This window comes from Oryctolagus cuniculus, chromosome 5, assembly GCF_964237555.1.
Source record: "Oryctolagus cuniculus chromosome 5, mOryCun1.1, whole genome shotgun sequence".
Taxonomy (NCBI): Eukaryota; Metazoa; Chordata; class Mammalia; order Lagomorpha; family Leporidae; genus Oryctolagus; species Oryctolagus cuniculus.
The window spans coordinates 38684888-38707823 of NC_091436.1; the positions used below are offsets into that span (position 1 = coordinate 38684888).

At 39.5% G+C, this 22936-nt stretch overlaps 1 protein-coding gene across 4 annotated transcripts in view; it reads right to left on the reverse strand.

Annotated features, from left to right (window-relative positions):
- Positions 1-713: 713 nt before the first annotated feature.
- TMEM200A (transmembrane protein 200A) overlaps positions 714-22936 on the reverse strand; it is an 89315-nt gene continuing 67092 nt past the window's right edge. For 3 of the 4 annotated variants that reach the window (XM_008263498.4, XM_008263497.4, XM_051855331.2), the window contains one exon: positions 714-3691. In XM_008263498.4, coding sequence (XP_008261720.2) covers positions 2200-3675 — 1476 coding nt within the window. In that variant the 5' untranslated portion in view covers positions 3676-3691 and the 3' untranslated portion in view covers positions 714-2199. Of the gene's footprint in view, positions 3692-8777; positions 9467-22936 lie in introns of those variants that run through there. The other variant, XM_070073593.1, reaches the window with a different exon arrangement.

A 22936-nucleotide genomic window follows, 5' to 3' on the forward strand; every position in this document is an offset into this window, starting at 1 on the left:
TTAATCCCCTCTGAAGTTCTTGAGGTCTCAGGGTGAAATGAGGAAATTATATGACTTCAGTCATTTGTCACATCAGGGATGTAGGGCACTATTGTTTTCAAACCTTGGAATGTTACAGATATTTGCTGGATGCTATCTTGACTTCCCTGAATCAATGAAATTTTAAGTGAAATGATCTCAAGATAACAAAACAGGAAAACAGCCTCATTGTAGAGGTGGATGAACCTAATTCCTTAACCTAGTGGAAACAAAATTTAAAAATGAAGGCACCCAGTCCATGTCATAGGGCATCAAGTGCCTTCAGTAGAGTGTTTCTGAAAGTTAGAAAAATAGTACTTTAAGCAGAAATGTGCATTTTGTTTTTTTAAAAGATTTATTTGTTTTTAAAGTTGGAGTTACACAGAGAGAGGCAGAGATGGAGAGAGAGGAATCTTCCATCCCTTGGTTTACTCCCCAGATGACTGCAATAGCTTGCTCTAGGCCAGGCCAAAGCCAGAAGCCAGGAGCTTCTTCCAGGTCTCCCATGTGGGTTGCATGGGCCCAAGGTGCATTAGCAGGGAACTGGATCAGAAGTGGAGCAGCCAGGATCTGAACCAGTGCCATTGTTGGATGCTTGCACACGAACAGCAGCTTTACCCACTACATCACAATGCTGGCCCTAAGAAATTTACATTTTATTTAAAAAATAATATAAATGATAGGAAGAACACCAATTCTATTAATAACGGAAGTTTATTAAATGCTTCATAGTAAAATATTGAGCCCATTCTATTACAATACACAGGCTTGATGATCTAACAAGCAACAGTGTGCCTTTAGTTGAGAGAAGCTCAGGATGCAAACAGGAGGTTGGGACTGTGGGGAGCTACACATACCAACATACCTTCCTTCTGCTCTTCCTCAACTGCAATACTGATATGCAGACGTGCTTAGACATTGGAAAAAACCTGTAAAATTTCCTGAGTATTTCATTATTAAACAATTCTGAGAATTGTTATCTTAGTTGAATGTGAAAATGTTTGATGGAAACATCCATTTCCATGTTTATTGTCTTCAATAACCAAGAACCACAATCTTAAAAACATACTACACAAGAAGAAAGTCTTTGGAGTTATCATAAGGCTTTCTAGCAGAAGGTAAATTTCAAGGCAGTTTATCAAGGACAATATTTTCTTGAACCACCAAGCTAGTGGTATATTAAGATAAAAAGAAAATGTCAAGGTTAGCTGATTAGTTTCTAAATAACAGTATATGAAAAATATTGGAGAGAAACAAGATGTGGGAATGAGTGGATATTAGATAACAGATGGCTAGAAAAAGGTAGAGATTAGTTAGCATTAACTAGTACATACTGTGTCTTCATTAGTCATCATTTACTTCACATTTATAATTACATCAAGATAACATTTCTACAAAATCTATAGGCTCATTCATTTTTCAAGTCAGTTTCCAAAGAATTTTTTTATTCTGAATAGATTAAGTTAAAACTAATAGCATTTTGATATTTATCCCTTATGTGTTTCTGGCATTCTCAGCCATCTGTTGATCACAAGGTTTCTTGGTAAAACATCACTAAAATAGTACTGATGCTGAAAAAATTACTACCTACCTAGAGCTTAGGATAGGGGTCACAATAAACTTAACCAATTCACAGTATTGTGCTCACACAAAGTAAACCAATGTAACCACTTTATATTATTTAGTTCACTTAAGTTCAGAGATTTCTCCTTTTAAATAATCTTACGTCATTCAGAAAATGACGTCCTAAGACTTGCACTTATACTGATTTTTAAATATACATTGAATACTTGCCCTGAATTTGGTACTTCTGGTTTATACTTTGGTACTTTATTTTCTTCATACTGGACAGTTCATTCTATAAATACACAAATCAATGAAAGAACGTAAAAAGTAAAGAAAAAGAGTTTCAATTTAGATACAAGTATTTTGTATTCCTATTAATAAAAGGGATCATGCTTTCAAAGGAATGCAAGAATAAAACCATATGTGATAATACAGAGTACTGCAGTCTTAAGCAATCCAAACATACAACCATCTCCATTACACAATGAAGCAGCCAGTTCTAATACACTACAAAACACTGGATTTAAAAAGCTTACAACCAAAGTTTTAAGAAGGAACCACCATTGAAAACAGTTTTAAAATATATATCCTTGTAAAATGACATATTTTTAAACATTAAAACCTCGTTTCAGAAGTTCCCCGCTTTAGGTTGTTACTCAAAAACTCATCATGTTCAAAGCTCAAATTGTTATGTGATCTTGAAATCATAAGAAGCTTCTCCTTATTGGTAAAGTCCTTTTTGATGGTAGCCTGGGGCACTAGCAACCGATCCATTGGGTCCTCTTTGTTCTCTAGTTTCACATACCCTTTGCTGTTGCTTCGATCCAGTCGAGGCCAACTTGGATGTTTACGCTGTTCTGCCTGAACCGTTAGAGTGGAGCGACCTCGTTCTAAGTCTAAGGATTTTGAGTGTGATGAGAGCAAATGCAAGGATGTATTAGATCCAAATTGTCTTCTAGCAGCCCCAGGAGACAAGAGCTGTCCAGCCCCAGGTCCCAGGGCCACAGAGGATTTGTACTGACTTGACAAAGACTCCCCAACAGAATTATTCCTTGGCAGCCCCATGCTGACTGGCTGGAAGGATTCATTGGCACTGGGCAGAGGGACCATAAGAGAATCCATTGACAAATTCCTTGACCTACTTTTGACATTATCAGCATCCTCAGTGATGTTATCAATACTGGGCTCATCAATAACACAGTTATTAAGTTTGATCACAGGCAATGTAAAAGCACTGATAGAAGATGACACAATTGACTTGGTTTCACACTTCTTAGGGCCACTGGTCTTATCGTCAGTTGTTTTGGAAGGAGCTGGATAGAGGCCAAAAACAGAGACAGCACTGTCAGAGAGCAGAGGAGGCATAAGTTGCCCAAAACTCTTGTTTTCATTTAGCATAAGCTCATCCTCCTCCACTGAACTGTCCATTCGAAAACCGCTCTGAAAACCTGAGAAAGACGCAATCGTATTTGCTGCCAATCTCGAAGCACAGGAGTTCCCATTCTGTAGTACTTCGGTTTCTCCCACCAAACCAGTGTACATGCCATTCATATGCTTTTGCTCCTTGATTCTCAGAGTGTGGATGTCAATGACTGTGGAATAGATATCCCTCATGTGTATGATTTTGGTTTCTTTGTCACGGTTTTCATGAAGGATGGCGTTAGCACAAATGAAGATGAAAATGCCAATTCCCATTGTGAAAGGGCCAAGCATTTTCATTTTATCAGAATGTAAGTGCTGCTCAAAGAAGTGCACCACCACGCCACCTTGGTTCCGAATGACCTGAGTTTCATTGGTTGACAATGTTGTTTCAGCATCGATGAAATGTTCTTTTTGGGGCCAATATCCAAGGACAGCCATTGCAATGCCAATAATGGAGATAAGCACTCCTAAAATGAGGAAAAACCCAGATGGTGAGTAAAGCCGGATTTTGCCACGAACAACCACGACATCAGCCCGGGGCCGCCGGCGGACAGGCTTCTTCTCTTGGGCAGCAGGTGTCGGGCTGAGGTTGACGTGATGCTGAGATCTAGCAGAGTCTTGCCTTTTCAAGGCAGCCAGGCCGGTTATCACGCCTCCGGTGGCTATCATTGCGTGGCCTTTTATTCTGAAAAGAAAGGAAGATGATCTAAATAGGTTTCTTGGGTATGAACATCAATTCACTTCACTTCAATTGCTTATATAGCATTATTATTGCTGTTTCATACAATGAAATGGGGGCAGAATAATATTTTTTAATTGATAGTTTTGGTAGTTCTTTTTTATTGACTAATGTAAAATTCTGGAGATTTCCTTTTTTGGGGCTTAATAAGTGTTTTATTCATTCTGAAATGGGAGTTCAAGGTATATTTTATTTAAATAATTTTATCACTTTTTATATAGAAAAGCCCTCTGGTCACAAGACTGACTCACACACATGTAGATGCACATACTTACACACATGCATCCACAATTATCCCTGTTACTCTAAAGAAATAGAAAAATCCAGAATATGTAACCAGCACCAAACAAACCCAAGGTTTACAAAGAAAATGCAAATTCTAGCAAGTCACAGTTCTGAGACATCTCTTGTGAAAGCCATCAATGAACTCCTACCTGCTACATTTAATTGTCTCTTCTCAAATTTCATCTTCCTTACCTCTCTGTTTCCATGGATATTACTGGCCTCTCCTTTCCTAAAATTCTCCCTTCCCTAGTCTTTTATGATACTAACACCTCCTGGCTCTACTCTGACTTGTCTGACCATTTCAGTTTGGCCTCTTCTTCCCTCACCGAAAAGTAGATCACCTCTCTCCTAGACCTGGAGTTGGCCATCTTCTCTTCTATCTCCCTTGGCATTCATATCTATTCCTACATCTTCCACTATTTCCTGTACGCCAATGAGTCCCAGCTCTGTACTTCAGAGCTTCAGGTGAGTTTCAGTTGCACATTTTCAGCACACATATACACTCATGCACCACCAGCAAAGTTGAACTCACCTCTACCACACACCAGCTACACCACTTGACCTGTCTGAATTTTTTAATGTGGTCAGGTCTCAGGCTTGCCTTTTTACAGTTAGCCATCTTTAACTCCCATTTTCCCCACACACACCTTTTCCTCTCCTCATCCAATCAGGCTCTAAATCCTAGAAACTTTCACTGTATGTCACTCAATTCCACCCTTCTCCTACCTGCTCTACCCAGCTGAGCCCAGATCTTATTAACTCTTAGCTAGACCATTACAACCTCCCAAGTTGTCTTCCAAACCCCAATTTCTTTTCCTTTAAAATCGAGCTTACACACAGATGGTAGACTAACTACCTCACGATGCAGCTCTGAAGTTGTTTGAGTGGAGTAACAGATAAAATATTCCCAACTACCTAGTAAAATTTAATCTGGGATTTCAGACATGACTGAGTTCCTCTCTAGTATTTCCTTTACCTGACATAAAACCAAAGCCCAATGAACACTCTATTCTGAACAGTTTCTGAGACTGCTATGAATGTTTCAACTCTACAAATTCCCTATTCCACTAGCACCTGTCTCCATAGACTGACATCTGGCTGGTCATCAAAGCTCATCTTGTACTTCTTTTGAAAGCCTTCTATGACTTTCTCACTACTTCTCACACAAGCTCTCAGTCCCTATGCATTTCAACCAGTTTTCTATGGCACTGGCCACATTATAATGTGTTAGCTCTTCCACTGTTTATGGTCAAACATCAGATTAATTAATATTTTTTATTATCAGAAGTATTCATTATAATATCTTGCACATAGCCAGTGTTTAAGAAATATTAGCTAAAATGATGAAAAGGAACAATTTCTTTTCTTGGAATTTCCTGCAGGACCATGATATTATCATACCAACCTTCCTACTGACAAATATGGAAAAACAGAACTAATATCCAAACAAAACGCAATACTTTGTGAGTTGGAAAATGTATCTGTCTTGATGGGTAATAAATAGTTCTCAAAATTCCAAATGTGGTTGATAGGAAATAGGATATTTTAAGACCCTCTGGTCTGTGGGGACCTTTAGAGAGGGTTTCTTCAGGGCATCAAATCTGATCCTTGCAGTATTGAGCTCTCCTTTTTAATTTCTATTTACGATTTCTGAGTTGTGTTTAAATAATAGAGTTGTGGATGGTACCTACAGTTTTAGTAAGCTGAAAAGTCAGTCCAGCCTTCAAGAGAGTTACAGAGGCAGAGCCAGAGACAGAGAGAGAGGTCTTCCATCCGCTCGTCCACTCTCCAGATGGCTGCAATGGCTGGAGCTGGGCTGATATGAAGCCAGGAGCCAGGAGCTTCTTCCTGGTCTCCCACATGGGTGCAGGAGCCCAATGACTTGGTCTATCTACTGCTTTCCCAGGCTATGGCAGACAGCTGGATCGAAGTGGAGCAGAAGGGACACGAACCGGTGCCCATATGGGAATGCCGGCACTACAGGCAGTGGCTTTACCCGCTATGCCACAGCAACGGCCCCATAAACTAAATTTTAACCCATGGTTCTAGTCTATGAAATTGATCAAAGTATACATACTAAAGTTAAGAACGTTGACTAAAGCAAAGCTCAGTGTCACCGCATATTTTCCTGAACCAAAACCAGTTCCAAATGTTTGAACAAAATGCTTAGATTAGATAGCAGCCTTCTAACCTGGTTATTTCCATATGGCAGGCTAAGGATTTAGTCTGAAATCCTTCTGAATAGAATGGAAACAAGGGCAAAAGCCTTTCATCTGGTTTAAAAGAAACCACAGTAAATTGCATTCCATAAAGATTTCTAGTCCTCTCCCACTTTTCAAAATATTTTCAATGAGTACTGCCATTTTCTATTCCAGAGACTGACAGAAGAACGGAAATTAGAAGAGAAAAAAAAATATCCCAAGGAAACTTGAAGATGGAAAAATTAAAAAGAGAGACGAATGACTGTATTTCTATGAAAGCAAACAAAGTAAGCAGGACAGACTAGATAGGAAGAAAAGCAAGGGTAGCTTAAAAGTGTGAGAATATATAGGAAACAAGGGGAGCAGAAAGCACTGTAGAGCAGTTGGGCAGTAAAAAATACTGTGGAAGAGAGACAGCAGGGTCGCACAATGTCTTCTGCCTGTTCAGGCCCAGAAAGGGACTCCAAACCTCTCAAGAATTAGCAGACACAAGTTTGGTCCCAAAGTCCTCCTTTAGATTCAAGGCAAACAAACACTATACAAGCCCATATTATTATGCAGGGTCCTGAACTAGACTTTGAGGGGAGAGCAAATGCGAGCACCTTCAGTCACTGCTTCAAAGAAATTGACATCTCATGAAGGAGCTCAAACACGTACATGAAACAGATTGAAGGCACTCCTGACGTACAAGTGCCTTTCCAACAGGCCTCACGCTGCAAGAGTGTTCACAGTCCAAAACAAGTGAAGAGCACCAGGGAAGGCCAAGGGAAGGAAGGCAGGCCTGGGAATGGGTGAGTGACCTGCTGTCTGCCCCCAGCGTGGCACTTCTGGAGGGAAGCCAGGGACCAGGGACGTGGGGCTGTAGGGGGAGGGCAGGGCCAGTCTTACTGCAGGCCAGTGCCATTCCTAAATGCTTGAGGTCTGCATTCACCCACAATATAGTGTGGCTAACACATAAACATCATTGGTGTTATTTTAGGAAAACAAGTATCAGTTAGGAGCTAGAAGCAGCAATTGAGGGAATGATGTCAGAAAACAACACGAGGATGCCAGAGGCAGTGTCACAATCAGAAGCCATTGTGAGACCGCCAAGGCCAAGGGGGAGGGAAGCCATGGGATTCTGCAACTTCCAACTGGCACAGTGTCCAGGACATGCAAACCAGTCCACACCTGCCTTTTCATACATGCTTCAGAGCCACATCTCTTCCATCCTACTCTTTGATCACTGTTCTGCTTTTGTTGTGTGTCTTCCTCTGTATGGGAGCACAGGCACCCTGCCGACTAGTCTCCTTCTTGTAACAAATTGCACTGTTCTTCTAAGGTTTGATAGCAATCAGTCCTGATAGTAGTAATAGCTAACCCCTACTGTTTACGTCAGACACTGTTCTGAGTGCATTTGATATAAAAAAAAAAACACTTTTATTCTCATAACAATCGTGGAGGTAGTGTAATAGTTATGATTTCTATTTTACGGATAACAAAACTAAGGCTCCAAGAGGTTAGGTAACTGGCTGACAGCTGCCTTTGTTCCTACAGAATACGAGAAGAGGATGGAGTCCAAATTTACTTTTCCTTGAGGTTTGCTTTCCTTTTCTTTCTTACTCTGATTTCTGTTCCCATCCTATATCAGAGCCTAAAGAATGCACTCTACCTTAAAGACTGTGACTGTGGGTCAAAGCAACTTCCTGCTCCTAAGCCACAGAAACTACCTGAGAAAAGCCATGAGGGGTACAGAGGGATGCAGGCCTGATCTTGGGTGAGCATCTGGCCTCTCACATCTGCTTGTGTCTCCTTCAATATCTGAATCGGTTGCCTCAGAACAGACCAGTCTTCATCTTCTCCATACCACATCCCTGCTCTTCGCTCCCCACCACCCCGACAGGACAGGATCTCATCCTATTTCCTCAAAGACCCAACTGAAGAACTTTACTGAAGCTCACTTTGTCAATGTGCACCCAGAGGTTTTGCGTATCAATCTCTTTGGATCCAGAGTCTGTCTCCCAAAATTGTGTTGTCTTTCTAAGTTTGTGTTCATCTGCAGATACAAACCTGACAGACCCTGCTCAAATGCTTAGTAATTGAAGAAAGCAAATAGCAAACCCCTGTGGTCTTCTAGGCAGTGTTAATTTATTTGGAAATTAATTCATGAAATTCATAGAAATGGTAATTTGCTACTAAAGTAGGTATAGGAACAAATTATGTTTCCTACCCGGAAGAACAGAATGATCTGCAGGCATTTTTCTTTTCTTTTCTTTTTTTTTTTTTTTTGATGAGGCCATTCAACTAGTTATAAATAAATCTAATAGGAGGGACAGCAACACTCAATGTTCCCTGAATCTACAGGAACAAATCATGACTTTCTCAAAAGCCAAGGTAAAAGACAAATATGCTATAATCCTCTTTTGAGAATTTTTAAAAATAGTTTCAGTTAACTTTTGGCTACATATTGATCAGCTTTTTTTTCCATTCCCAGTGCTCATAATACAGCCACAACGTCCCTATTCACTAGCATCAAGATTAGCAGCTTAAAATTTTGCAAAACGTACCTGCTTCCTCACTGCAGGAACCAGGACACTGGTGGGCTATCTCCAGGCTGTTGCCTCCTTGCATGCATCTGAAATTCATCACCAACCTTGCAAATCATCTGCAGGAATTCAATCCTGTTCTCACCAGAGGGATGTAGACTCTTGCCCTCACTCAAGCACTCTGATACTGACTCTGGCACCTTGGACTCACTTCCCTCTGACTCACGTCTCGTCCACCCTTTTCAGCCAAAAGCTCTTTCTCCTCAACTCAGGGATTGCTGCTTTGTGTGTCACATGTATTATACTAGACCATACACGACCCACTCTAATCTTCAGGCTTAGCCTCTCCTATTCTTGCTCTGCTAATAGTTTTTAAAGCCCTGTCGTTGTCCTGTACCCTTTTTAGAGGCTTAAGGACATTCTGGAATTTGTTTTTCAGGGCACTAATCCAGACCAGTTTTTAATATTCTCACGCTCCTGGAAGTGCTTTTTTTTTTTTCTTTTCCCTGTATTTAGGTCCTCTTGTGACCACACTGACTTACTATTCTGATCACATGTCCACATACATCAAGCATGATTTACATACATATCTTGAAATAATAGTGATTAAATAGACTACCAGAGTACAGAGACTTTAGAAGTCCTTGAATCTAGACATTCCTTTTAGGCAATTTAATAACTGAGAATGTCTTCTAAGATCAAACAATGAACTAAGGGAGAACAGAGTTAGAATTCTAATTGTCAGATTCCCATCCAATATCCACTGTTGGTTACCTGTTCCTTTTTTTTTTTTTTTCTATTGATTTTCTGGGTAGTTCAGGACCTATTAGTTGGCCTGGAATGTAATAAATGTTCAGTGAGTATTGTTGACTCAAAACTGACTTGATGAATTCTTGAATATGATTGAAATGTGTTAGGCATGAGGGACACAAAGTTTAATAAAATCTGGCCCTTGATTTCAAGGAATATGGAGTCCAGTGGTAAAGCACTCAAAGAAAACATATAAAATAAAACGAACTAACAGCTATGATGGAATTATGAGTTTGCCACAGAATGCTCTTCAAAACTGAAGGAATCAGGGGAGACTTCCAAGAAGTGGTATCAATTAATGGAGGTTTTGTGCATCAGTAGGAGTCTACCTTGCAGAAAGGGTTTAATGTGTTTTTGTTTCTGATTGTTTGACAAGGTCCTGAGATTTTCCTATGATTTTCTATCAGCTTCACAGTTGAAGTGTACCTATTATTTTAAATGTATTTAATATCCTCTTATTTATACATTGGAATTTTTATCCTTATCAAAGGGTTTGAAAGCTCACCAGAATATGAAACTATCTTCCAAAAGGAAGTAAAATTAATCTATGCCTTCAAGACCAAACAAAAACATTATATAAAAGCCCCATGTGGTCTCTAGAAATGTGACAGATGGAAATATTTTCTGTTCAAGCTAGAACAGTTTTAGGACTTTCTTCCCAGTAGAGACATTTTAAACTTTCAGAGTAGGATTTTTAATCTATATTTTCACAAGAGTTGAGAAAGAAAATTCCTATGGGTGACAACTAGTTCCAATAATACAATGTTTAGAGTAAAAACAGGGGCAGGCATTTGTCCTAGCAATTAAGATGACAGGTTAAGATGCCCGCATCTCATATCAGAATGTCTTGGTTTGAGTTCCTGTTTCCAATCCCAATTTGAGCTCCTTGCTAATGCACAGCTTGGAGGCAGTAGTGATGGCTAAACTGTGTTCCTGCAGCCACATGGAAAGCCTGAATTGAGTTCATGTTCCTGGTTTGGGCTTGGCCCAGCCCCAGCCATTGCTGACATTTGAGGAATGAACTAGCAACAGGAACTCTGACACACACTTATAGCATCAACTTCTTCATCTGTAAGATGCATATACCAAAACCTGTAGGTTTGCTGTAAAGCAAATAAGACAATGAATGTAAAGCACCACTCAGTGTCTGGCTATTAAGGTCTACATCAGAGGTCGTCATTGTGGTGTAGCAGTAAAGCTGCCACCTACCAACTCTGGTGTCCTGTATGGGTGCCTGCTGGTGTCTTAGTTGCTCCACTTCTAATCCAGCTCCCTGCTAATGGCCTGGGGAAAGCAAAGAAGATATCCCAAATGTTTGGGCCCTTGCTACCCACGTGGGAGACCTGGATTAAGCTCCTGGCTCCTGGATTTGGCCTGGCCTAGCCCTGGCCATTGTGGCCATCCAAGTGAACCAGTGGATGGAAGATTTCTCTCTCTCTGAGTCTCATCCTTGCTCTGTAATCCTTTCAAATAAATAGTTTCTTTTAAAAAAAAGTTTACATAAGTTACATCAATTTTGCCTAATTATAAGGATTTTTAAGGTGAATATAAAATACTAAATTCTTAAGTTCTTATTGAACTCTCATTTATATTATTAATTATTCCATTGCTCATATAGGCCAATATCAAATATATTTATTTTTAATTCACTTTTAGATTTGTTTTCCATTTTGAGTGGTATCACATTTAATCAAATTAGTATTTCCATTGGTATTACATTCATCATGTGCAACCATCATCGTAATCTATCTCTTTTTTAAGGTTTTTTTTTAACTTTCATTTAATAAATAAAAATTTCCAAAGTACAGCTTTTGGATTACAGTGGCTTTTTCCCCCCAGTAACTTCCTCCCACCCGCAACCCTCCCATCTCCCACTCCCTCTCCCATTCCATTCACATCAAGATTCATTTTCAATTATCTTTATATACAGAAGATCAATTCATTATGTATTAAGTAAAGCTTTCAACAGTTTGCACCCACACAGAAACACAAAGTGTAAAGTACTGTTTGAGTATTAGTTATACCATTAATTCACATAGTACAACACATTATGGACAGAGATCCTACATGGGGAGCAAGTGCACAGTGACTCCTGTTTTTATTTAATGAATACAAGAGTCTTTAAAAGTCCCTAAAATGCATATTATGAAGCAACTATGCATGGATTTCAATTTTTTGGCACCAAAGCAAATTTATCTCTTTTTTTTTTAAAGATTTATTTATTTATTAGAGAGGTAGAGTTATAGACAGAGCGAAAAACAGAGAAAAGTCTGCCATCTGATGGTTCACTCTCTAAATGGCCACAATGGTCAGAGCTGAGCCGATCTGAAGTCAGGAGCTTCTTCTGGGTCTCCCATGTGGGTGCAGGGGCCTAAGCACTTAGGCCATCTTCCACTGCTTTCCTAGGCTATAAGCTGAGAGCTGGATCGGAAGAGGAACAGCCGGGACTCAAGCCGGTGCCCGTATGGGATGCCGGCACTAAGGTGGAGACTTAATCTACTATGCCACAGCGTTGGTCCCAAAATTTATCTTTTAATTTCATTTTTTCCACAATTTTTTGAGATCTCATCATATAATAAGTTAAATAATTTAATCATGATTCACTGGATAGGAGAGATAATTATAACTACAAGTTTGTACTGGGGTTTAGAATGAAAAACAGTATGAATACTGTCATATCATCCAGCAATGCCACTACTGGGTATATAACCAAGGGAAATAAAAATTACTCCATTAAAAAGGCATCTGTACTTCCATGTTCATTGCAGCAGTATTCACAGTATCCAAGAAATGGATATAACCTACATGTCCCCCCACTAATGAATGGATAAATATGGTAGATATACATAATATAATGCTATCCAGCCATTAAAGAAATGGATGAAATCTTGTCATTTGCAAAAACATGGATGGAAATGGAGGTCATTATGTTACATGAAATAAGCCAAGTGCAGAAATGCAACTACTGCCTGATCTCCTTCTTACGCAGCATCGAAACAAAAATGTTCTCACTGAAGTTAAGAGTATAATGGTGGTTACATGCTTGGCAGGGAAAGGGAGCAGGTTAGGATGGGGAGAGGATGATCAATATGTACTATGTCAGACAGAAGTAAGAAGTTCTGGTGTTTTTCATAACAGTAGGATGACTACAGATAATGATAATCGTACTGTATATTTCTCTATTAAAAGAAAAAAATCTAGAAGAAAGGATTTTCAATGTTTTCATCTTAAGGAAATGTTCTATGTTTGAGGATATATGTATGTTTACCCTAACTGGACATTATGCAGTGTGGACACAAGTAGAAATGTCAGTCACAGGTACCCCATAAATATGTACAATTCTATCAGTTAAGAAAAAGAAACAAACTTAACAAAAAGGAGTCTGTGTATTTTAGTAGCAAAAGTATTAATAATTTTGTAGATGCAAAGAAAAATATAGTTTTATATAAGAAAGACAGTTGGGAGACACAGTGTAGAAAGAATAAAGCATGGTTTTCCTTCTGCTTCTTTTCATTCCGTTTCTTTAGATCTGGAGACTTGTCTTGTGACAAACAAGGTAGGAAAACCCAAACACAGGGGCCAGCACCATGGCTCACTTGGTTAATCCTCCGCCTGTGGCGCTGGCATCCCATGTGGGCACTGGTTCTAGTCCCAGTTGCTCCTCTTCCAACCCAGCTCTCTGCTATGGCCTGGAAAAGCAGTGGAAGATGACCGAAGTGTTTGGGCCCCTGCACCCAAATGGGAGACCAGGAAGAAGCTCCTGGCTCCTGGCTTCGGATTGGCGCAGCTCTGGACGTTGCAGCCATCTGGGGAGTGAACCAATGGAAAGAAGACCTTTCTCTCTGTCTCTCTCTCTCACTGTCTGTTACTCTACCTGTCAAATAAATAAATAAAAATCTTTAAAAAAAAAAGAAAACCCAAACACATTCATCTATGTTTTTAGTTATCTTGATGTGATTGCAGCAAACGGATGAGTAATCTGATCAATTCAGCAAATCTCATTCTGTTTCCATTGGGAAACTTGGGCCTAAACAGACTAAAAGAAAAGAGAAACATAGGGTCTGGGGAAATGGGGCAGAGAAAATGCCATAAGGGTGACAGAATGTGAAAATCTGCAAAATGTTAATTCTGTGGCAAGAAGTTTAAACTATGATTTTATCTACATTCTGAAAATCCTGCTGTTCTGCCTTGGAGAAAATGGCTTTTTAATATTCAGTACACTCATATGAAGGCTGGAACTAAGAGGAAATACAGAATGTTCAGTTAATTAGCAGAATGATCAAGCCATTACATATAAAATGTCTGTATATGTTCAAGTTCATCCCGAGTACGCAGAAAATGCTATAGAGAATTCACTTGAAAATCAATACATCTTACCAGTAATGCATTCAAAGTCTGCCAGCCTGACAAACAGTAAAATGTATGCCCAAGCCAACTATAAGCTGTGTAACAGTGACATGGAACAACTATTCACAAGGACTAAAAGCCATGTAGCCTATGGAACAGAGAAGTCTTCAGGAGGGCAAATAACAGATCTAAAATGAGCTCAGAAAACAAGTTGCTGAGATCCTGTGGGAAACATTTTCTGAAGGAACAGAAGAAAGTAGAAGCCTATTTCTCCAAAACAGAAATATGGTTCCTACCTTGCAACTCAACTTTTTAAATCTGGACCAGCTTCACAATGAACCATTCACTGCATTGTCTTGACAGGAAAGACAACTTGAAACTGGGAAAAGAAGTGATGCTAAAGAAATCACAAATGTACTAAAATGCAGGAGATTAGCTAAGATATTCCTGGAAAAGAACTAGAACATTTAAAATCACATATTGGGCCCTTTATTGATGTCCCTCCTCTGCAGAACATGTATGGCTACTTCACTTACAGAAATAGTCACCACGGTCTGGGAGACAGCATTGGAACATGAGACTCTAATAAGTATTAATGTCCTTCCTAGTGATTTTTAAATGTCTGGAAATCCCAAACACACTGTTGACATACCCACTGTTGACAAAGGGAAAAACTGGAGGGCAGTAATATTTCCAATTCTAATTGCTCCACTTACTATCCAGTATCTTATGTAAGTCTGCCAGTTTGCAAGTAACACAGCTGTGTCAATACTGTTAAGGCTACTGAAGGTTTTACACTCTTTACTGCAAATAGAGCGAAATCACCATCTAAATCAGCAATGAGTTGTGCTGTCTTTAAGTATACTGTACATTAAATTTTGTATAAAGTTTCCCAACCATTGGAAGCTCAATTAATAGTAAAACACATTTAAGACCCTACAAAAATATTAGGGAATGGTTCAAATTATATCATTTCTGCTACAGAATTTTACATTTTCTTCCCATAAGTCAAATTCAAGCAGGGTCTTCCTTAGAGCAAAGCAGAAAGAACAAAGGGAGGACTTAGGGAAAATTGCAAGACTAAACTCCCTTCCATTCACAAAAAAGAGCAAAGAAATCTACTAAGCTTGGAAATATGAAAGTCCTTTGCCATTCAAGTGACATATTCATGGGTCTTTCAAAAACCCAAGCGGTAAACACATTGGGAAAAAACAAACAAACAAACAAACAAACAGGGAAGGTAATGGGGATGCATGTAACTCTCTCTGTTTTGAATCTTCTTCCCTTCCTTTTCCTCCTTGTACAGATTGGCACCAGCAAATACACTGAAGAAAACACAGATTTTGAGACTTCTAATTTTCTTTTCTTTTTCTTTTTTTTTTTTTTTTTTGACAGGCAGAGTGGACAGTGAGAGAGAGAGAGACAGAGAGAAAGGTCTTCCTTTGCCATTGGTTCACCCTCCAATGGCTGCCGCGGCCGGTGCGCTGTGGCTGGCGCACCACACTGATCCAAAGCCAGGAGCCAGGTACTTATCCTGGTCTCCCGTGGGGTGCAGGGCCCAAGCACTTGGGCCATCCTCCACTGCACTCCCTGGCCACAGCAGAGAGCTGGCCTGGAACAGGGGCAACCGGGACAGAATCCGGCGCCCCGACCAGGACTAGAACCTGGTGTGCCAGCGCCGCAAGGCGGAGGATTAGCCTAGTGAGCCCCAGCGCCGGCCCAAGACTTCTAATTTTCAAAAAAGTAGCTGTCAGTCTGTATTTTTCTCATCTCATTCCATTTGGAATTTATTTGCTATAGACAGAATGTGTATGTACCCACCCCCTTCCCAATTCACATGTTGAAATCTGAGCCCCTCAGTGATGATATCCTTGGGAGGTGACTGGGTCAAGAAATTAGAGAGCTAAGGAATAAGACTAGTTCCCTTTTGGCCTAGTCCACTCTGTTGCTGCTACAACAGAATGCCCGGGGAACCTATTTCTTGGAGTTCTGGAGCCTGAGAAGCCCAAGATCAAGGGGCCACATCTGGTGAGGGCATTCTTGCTGTGTCACAACATGGTGGAAGACATCACATGACAAGAGAGCAGGGGCATACCAACTCAAGACTTCTCTTTTCCTTTGCATAAAGCCATTAATCCCATTACGGGGCCCATGCTCATGACCTCAGTGAACCCTACTAACTTCCCAAAGCTCCTCCTCAAGTACCATCAACAAATGGATTTGGAGATTAAGTTTCCAATGCATGAACTTTGGGGGTACACATTCAAACGGCAATACCTTATAAAGACACCCCAGAGAGCTTCCTCACCCCTTTTACCAAGTGAGAATAAAGAGAGAACACAGTAGCTATGAACTCAATAGTAGGCCCCCACTGGATACCGAATCTACTAGCTCCTTGCTTGGACTTCCCAGATTCCAGAATTGTGAGACCTGTATTTGTGTGGTTTACAAGCCATTAAGCCTATAATATTTTTATCATAGCAACCTGAATGGACTGAGAAACTCCTCATGGTAAACAAAACAAAACAAAACAAAAAACAACAACAAAAAAAAAAAAAGAAAGAAAAAGAAAAACCAATTCCTTTGGTTCCCTTAAGTCCCTTTCCCAAAGGTAAGTATGGTGTTACATTTCTTGTAATTGTTTCCAAAGAAGAGAGGAGAATGTTTGGCTTTTTACAACTGATTTGTACAAGGCTTTTATATATTGAGGAAATCAGTTTGTTGGAGTGATTTGCCTGGCAAACACATATAATTTATATTTTTACTGTTTTGGGCTGCATCTTTTGGCATACAGAAAATTTCAATTATATTTGGTTAACTTTATCAGTAATATTCATTGATGGCTTCATGTAACCATTAGACAGACCTTCTATAATCTAAGATTGTATATAAAATCATTGTTCCATGCTTCCTTTAGGTAATTTTATACTTTAATTCTTTAACTTTAAAATTTTTGAGGCTTCTGAAATTTCTTTATGTGTAAGACAAAAGGCAAGAATCTAACTTTTGTTCCTTCCTTGGTTTGAAATGCAACCTTTGCTACACATTAATTGCATATGTTTGTGTGATATAGCAAGCTTCATATGAATTTGGGGCCAATATTAAGACGTATTATTTTATCCCATTAATCTATCAATTTGCCAGACCAAATTTATATAATTAATAGCAATCTAATAATATAATAATATTTGAATATCTGATGACTAGCTTCTTTCCATTATTATTTTTTGTCAATTTGTCTATTCTTAAACTATATATGTTGCATATGAACTTTAGAACTTTATTTTTAAATCTATAATTATTTTTATTTGGATCAGGCTAAATCTGTATATAAACGCAGGGAGAATTGACATTGTTACAATAATGCAGCATTTCACTTTAAAATTAGCTTTATTTTATGCCACAGAATTTTGTTTTTTTATTAAATAAATGAACCTTTCTCATTTCTTGTCTCTCTCTATTTCTCAGGTATTTTGTCACTGGCCTTCTATTATATTTTGTCATGTCTTCTTTTGCTATCATTTCTATCATCAAGTGCTATTTGGATGTTGGAAGGTTATCAATTTTATGAATTTTTTTTTTACTAAGCTGCTTTGTTAAATTTGCTCACTTATAAAAAAGTTTTCAGTTCATTTTCTAGGTGTTCTAGAAATACAATTATATTATCCAGAGATAGTTTTTTGCCTTCTTTCCCAATTTTAATTAATCCAGTTAACGCTATTCTCAACTGTATCACTTAGTACCTCCCAAGATACACAACTGGGAGGATGGTGGACAACCTTATCTCATTGCTGAATTTGATGAAAACAGCTATGGCTTCACCACTGAAGCATCCATCAGTGCCTGTTTTCTTAAGAGTTTTAGCCTAGGATTCCAGGGGACAAAACTAACTGATACCAAGTTGCGGCTGGAGAGGAGGGCAGTGGAGGTGAATGGAAGGTGAGGGGAAGGACCAAGAGAAGCAAACAAAGAGCAGGAAAAGGTGGGTGATTAAGAGGAGGCAGAGAAAGAGAATGCTGCCTTGGGGGAGAAGGTTGTAGCTTATTAAGGGCAATATTAAATATCAAGAGGCATGAATAACAACTCCTATATATTTTCTGAAATGTTCTTATTTCTTTCCATCTTCAAAAAGAATTACCTAAGGACAAGAATTTTCCTCCTGAGATCGTTTGGATTACCGAGTCATCTAAATGTTAGCTGAAGGAGAAAAATGGAGAATGATAAATTGGATAAGACATGAAGAATATGAAAAAGATGGGAAAGAAAGCTTAATAGTAAAAATAGTTTCAAGGAAAGCCTAACACAACAGAAGGTCAAACTATGCCTCTAAAAATTCCATACATGCACATTACCACTTTCTACAAAGGTTGGGTATTTTAGGATCATTTTGAGATATTTTTAGCTTTAAATATGTATTACACTTTACAATGGTTTGTTTCAGTGGTAATTTCCTGTGACAGGTAGCAATTCAAGAGAAAAGTGGACAAAAGACTTCAGTAAGTCCATTCAGAGAATAAAAATCTAATGACCAGTTAACAAATGAAAAGAATAATGAGCAAAGTATTGCAAGCTAATTTCAGAAGCACAAATATAACTGTATTTACTAATTGACAAAAAGTGGAAAAAAAGAGTCATTTGTTATGCCTATTTTTGGTACAGTGAAAGGAAATAAACTGCAATCAGCTGTCAATGAGAGGGCAAATTGGTACTTTTTTTAAATTTATTTGAGAATGACTTTCAAAAATTGAAAGGCTGATTGATTTCCTCTGCCTCTCCAGCCAATTTCACTTCTATGAATACGTCCTTTAGAAAGGCATGCACAAGCGTATCACGGTGTGCATGAGAACATCCTGCACAGTGTTGTAGTAATGGCAACAGCTTAGAAATCACATAAATGCCCAGGAAGAGGAGTCTGGTTCAGACAATCACACTGCCTCTATATAGCAGAATATATAATACACAGATATGTAGAAGAATTAATATATACTAATAAGGAAAACTATTCACACCATATGTTGGAAATTTTAGAATGGAAATAAAGGATGGCCGGTGCCGCGGCTCACTAGGCTAATCCTCCGCCTTGTAGCGCTGGCACACCAGGTTCTAGTCCCGGTCAGGGCGCTGGATTCTGTCCCGGTTGCCCCTCTTCCAGGCCAGCTCTCTGCTGTGGCCAGGGAGTGCAGTGGAGGATGGCCCAAGGACTTGGGCCCTGCACCCCATGGGAGACCAGGAGAAGTACCTGGCTCCTGGCTTTGGATCAGTGCGGTGCGCCGGCTGCAGCACACCATCCGCGGCAGCCATTGGAGGGTGAACCAATGGCAAAGGAAGACCTTTCTCTCTGTCTCTCTCACTGTCCACTCTGCCTGTCAAAAAAAAAATTTTTAAAAAAAAAAAAGAAATAAAGGATAAGATCTGTTTTAGGTCAAACATACAGAATGCATTTAAATATGTACTGAAATGACCGAGAAGGCAACATCAAGCTGTTAACAATGCTTATGCTTAAAGAGTGGGACTGACAGGTGCTGGTGTTGTGGCACAGCAGGTAAAGTCACCACCTGTGACGCTGGCATCCATGTGGGCATCAGTTCAAATTCCAGCTGCTCCACTTCCCATCTAGCTTCCTGCTATTGCACCTGGGAAAGCAGTGGAAGATGGTTCAAGTGCTTGGGCCCCTGCACTCACATGAAAGAGACAGAAGAAGCTCCTAACTCTGGCTTCAGATGGGCCCAGCTCTGACCATTGCAGCCATTTGGGGTGTGAACCAGTGAATCAACAATATCTCTCAATATCTCTCTCTCTTTCTCTCTCTCTCTCTATTTCCCCCCGCCAACTCTTTCAAATAAATAAATAAATCTTAAAAATAAAAACAGCGAGACTGACAGATATGTAACAGAGTGCACACTTTATATACAACTGCATTATGGACCTTTATGTAAGGAACATGCACAGCTTACATTTCCCTGACACATTGAAACCTGGAAACTAATAGCAAAAGGTAGACAAACCTCATACCTATTTGGTGAATTAGGTATGCTTTCTAATTTCAGAAAAAAAAATGATAACTAGTGAAAATAAAAAATGACTAAAATTCACTAAGCAGACTAAACGAGAAATTCAGGAAAGAAAGATTTACTCATGACCTCCTTATAGGCTTGGAGCATGGAAAGACAGTTCTACTCTCATGGACAACACTTGTGTTTATTGGGTGTGTGGTAAGATAAAGGATGAATCAGAATTGGGATGCACCTTTATGAAGCTTATAATCTAGGGCATGTTTAAGGCCAATGCTATGCATCATAAAGCTATGAGAAAGGTGTTGCCATTTCAGGATTGATCAGCTTCCTCTCTGTGCCTGTGTCGTTCTGGTTTATTTCACAATTACTCCCATTCCCCTCCTGGTTTTGAAAGAGGACCTGGCTTTCTTTCTCTCCCAGTGAGGACTCTGCGTTTATGTCCACCTGCAGGCCAATCCGTCAGTGATCTTGCTGAGCCTCTTGACTTGGATTTGCTGATGGAAACAGCTTTCTCTTTGAGACTATCCTGCACGTTCTGAATGATCACTCCTATTAAGGGTACAGCCAGTAAGGCCAGAGATCTTCAGCTTCCTTGTGAGAGGGGAACTTAGCTGGGGCTCCAGAAAGGGTTTTTCCACTTACACTGACCTACGCTCATCTCCTCAGAAAGATGATGGAGCAAGACAGGATGTATTTAATTTCCACGCACGGAAATTCAACTCCTCCTCCATTTACCTTGCTTCATCCGTTATATAGGAACAGCCTGTTTCTATAGAGACCCATGAGTCATCTCAGTGGGTCTATTTTCACTGCTGTGTGTCAACCAAAACCAAGATTCCCAAGATTCGGTTGGCCCTCCACATCCATGGTTCTGCATCTCTGGATTGAAACAATGCAGATACAAAATACAATGGAAAAGAGGGGCCCTTAGCATAGTGATTAAGATGTCCATGCCCCACATCATAGGGCCAGGGTTCAACTACTGGCTCAGGCTCTTGACTCCAGTTTCCCGTTAAGGCAGACCTTGAAAGGAAGTAGGAAATCACTTGAGTAGATAAAGCTCAAGTAATTGGTCTCCAGCCACCCATATTGCATTCCCAGCTTCTGGCTCCAGCCTCAGCCCAGCCTAGTCACTGCAGGTATTTGGAGTAAAACAGTGAATGGGATTTCTCTCTCTCTCTCTCTCTCTCTCTCTCTCTCTCAAATAAGGAAATAAAAACTAAAAAAAATTTTTCAAAAAAAAACATTTTGAGAAATATATGCACTGACCATGTACAGACTTTACAGATTTTTTTCCTTGTCAGTATTTTCTAAACAATACAGTACAACAAATATTTACAGGGCATTTATATTGTATTAAGTATCATATATAACCTAGAGATGATTTAAGGTATAACAGAGGGTGTGAACAGGTTATTTGCAGAACCTGTGCCTATTTACAAAAGGGACTTGGGCATCCACAGGTTTTAGTATGTGTGGTGGGGGAGAGCGAGAAGTTCTTGGAACCAATACAATGCATATACCAACATTGGTTATATTTACATTTGACTTTTTCTCAAGGCATTACAACACCTGGGTCTGATTTAAAATGAGATGATGACAAAGAGAGATCAAGTCACTTTACACTGAATTTTAAAAATACTTTCAATCTTGATTTTCTTAATTAAAATAAAAATCTAGTAGGGTTCTAATGATGAATATTTGATACAATGGAGAGTATATACTTTTTTTTTTATTATTTGACAGATAGAGTGAGACAGTGAGAGAGACAGGTCTTCCTTGCGTTGGTTGGTTCACTCCTCAAATGGCCTCCACAGCTGGAGCTATGCTGATTCAAAGCCAGGAGCCAGGTATTTCTTCCTGGTCTCCAACGAGGGTGCAGGCACCCAAGCACTTGGGCCATCCTCCACTGCCTTCCCAGGCCACAGCAGAGAGCTGGACTGGAAGAGGAGCAACCGGGACTAGAACCCGGTGCCCATATGGGATGCTGGCACTGCAGGCAGAGGATTAACCAAGTGAGCCATGGCGCCGGCCCCGAGTATATACTTTTAAAACAAATTTTTGTGTTTTTTTATTATCCAGGATATCAAACCCAAAGACTAATGTAAGTTACTATACTACGTAAATGTTGTTTTAGATATGCTATAGTTACACTAAAACCAAGGTTTTATTTGTACTCTTTTGAAGATTCAAGAAAATTAAGGAGTTCTTAGCTTATTCACACACTAGTTCATTCAATCCTCAGAACCACCTTGAAAAATACCTAGGACATCCCCTTCTACAAATGAGCTCAGGACTGTATGTAATTTGTATGGAAGTAACTCTTTTAGCAGGTCTTCCAGGTCAAGTTTCAACTACACAACTTTTGAAGTCACTATATGACTCCTGAACTGGCTGTGTCTTCAAAATGAAAATGAGGTAGAGAATAATTGCTTACCCTATACAGTCGTCAATGGCCTTGGCTTTATATTGTATATTGATGGGTTATTGGGATTATTTTTGTATTGCTTTTTGTGTGATGAAGGAGACCCTTCCTCTTCCTTAAATCTGTATAAGGTAATGAAATCAAGTCATTAAGTAAATCAAGTAGCATTCCCAATTCTAACAATGTTTGTGATTGGTTCCCATTTCTAGTTCACTTTGATTGGAAAGCACAGATCCTACCTCATGTCTATTTAGTTCTATGTATGTTGCTTTTAATCTAAATCACGAATGATAATAATTTCAAGCTTCTATGCTCCTTTATCTGGGGGACCCATGATTTTTATCTTAAGCTTCTATGATGTTGATCATGTATTTCTGCACTGGACAGATAGTTGTCAGCCTCTGAACTGTGTGCCGGGGCACCATGACTGAATCTGATTCTCTGTACCTTCCTGGGCTGAGACCCTGGAATCCGGGAGATTAACGAGTACTCAGAAGTATTCTAGGCATAGTGATGGAAGGATCATGGGGTATAGAGAAGGCCAAAAGCAGCCAGTGACCTCTGAGAAGGGCCGACAGGAGAAG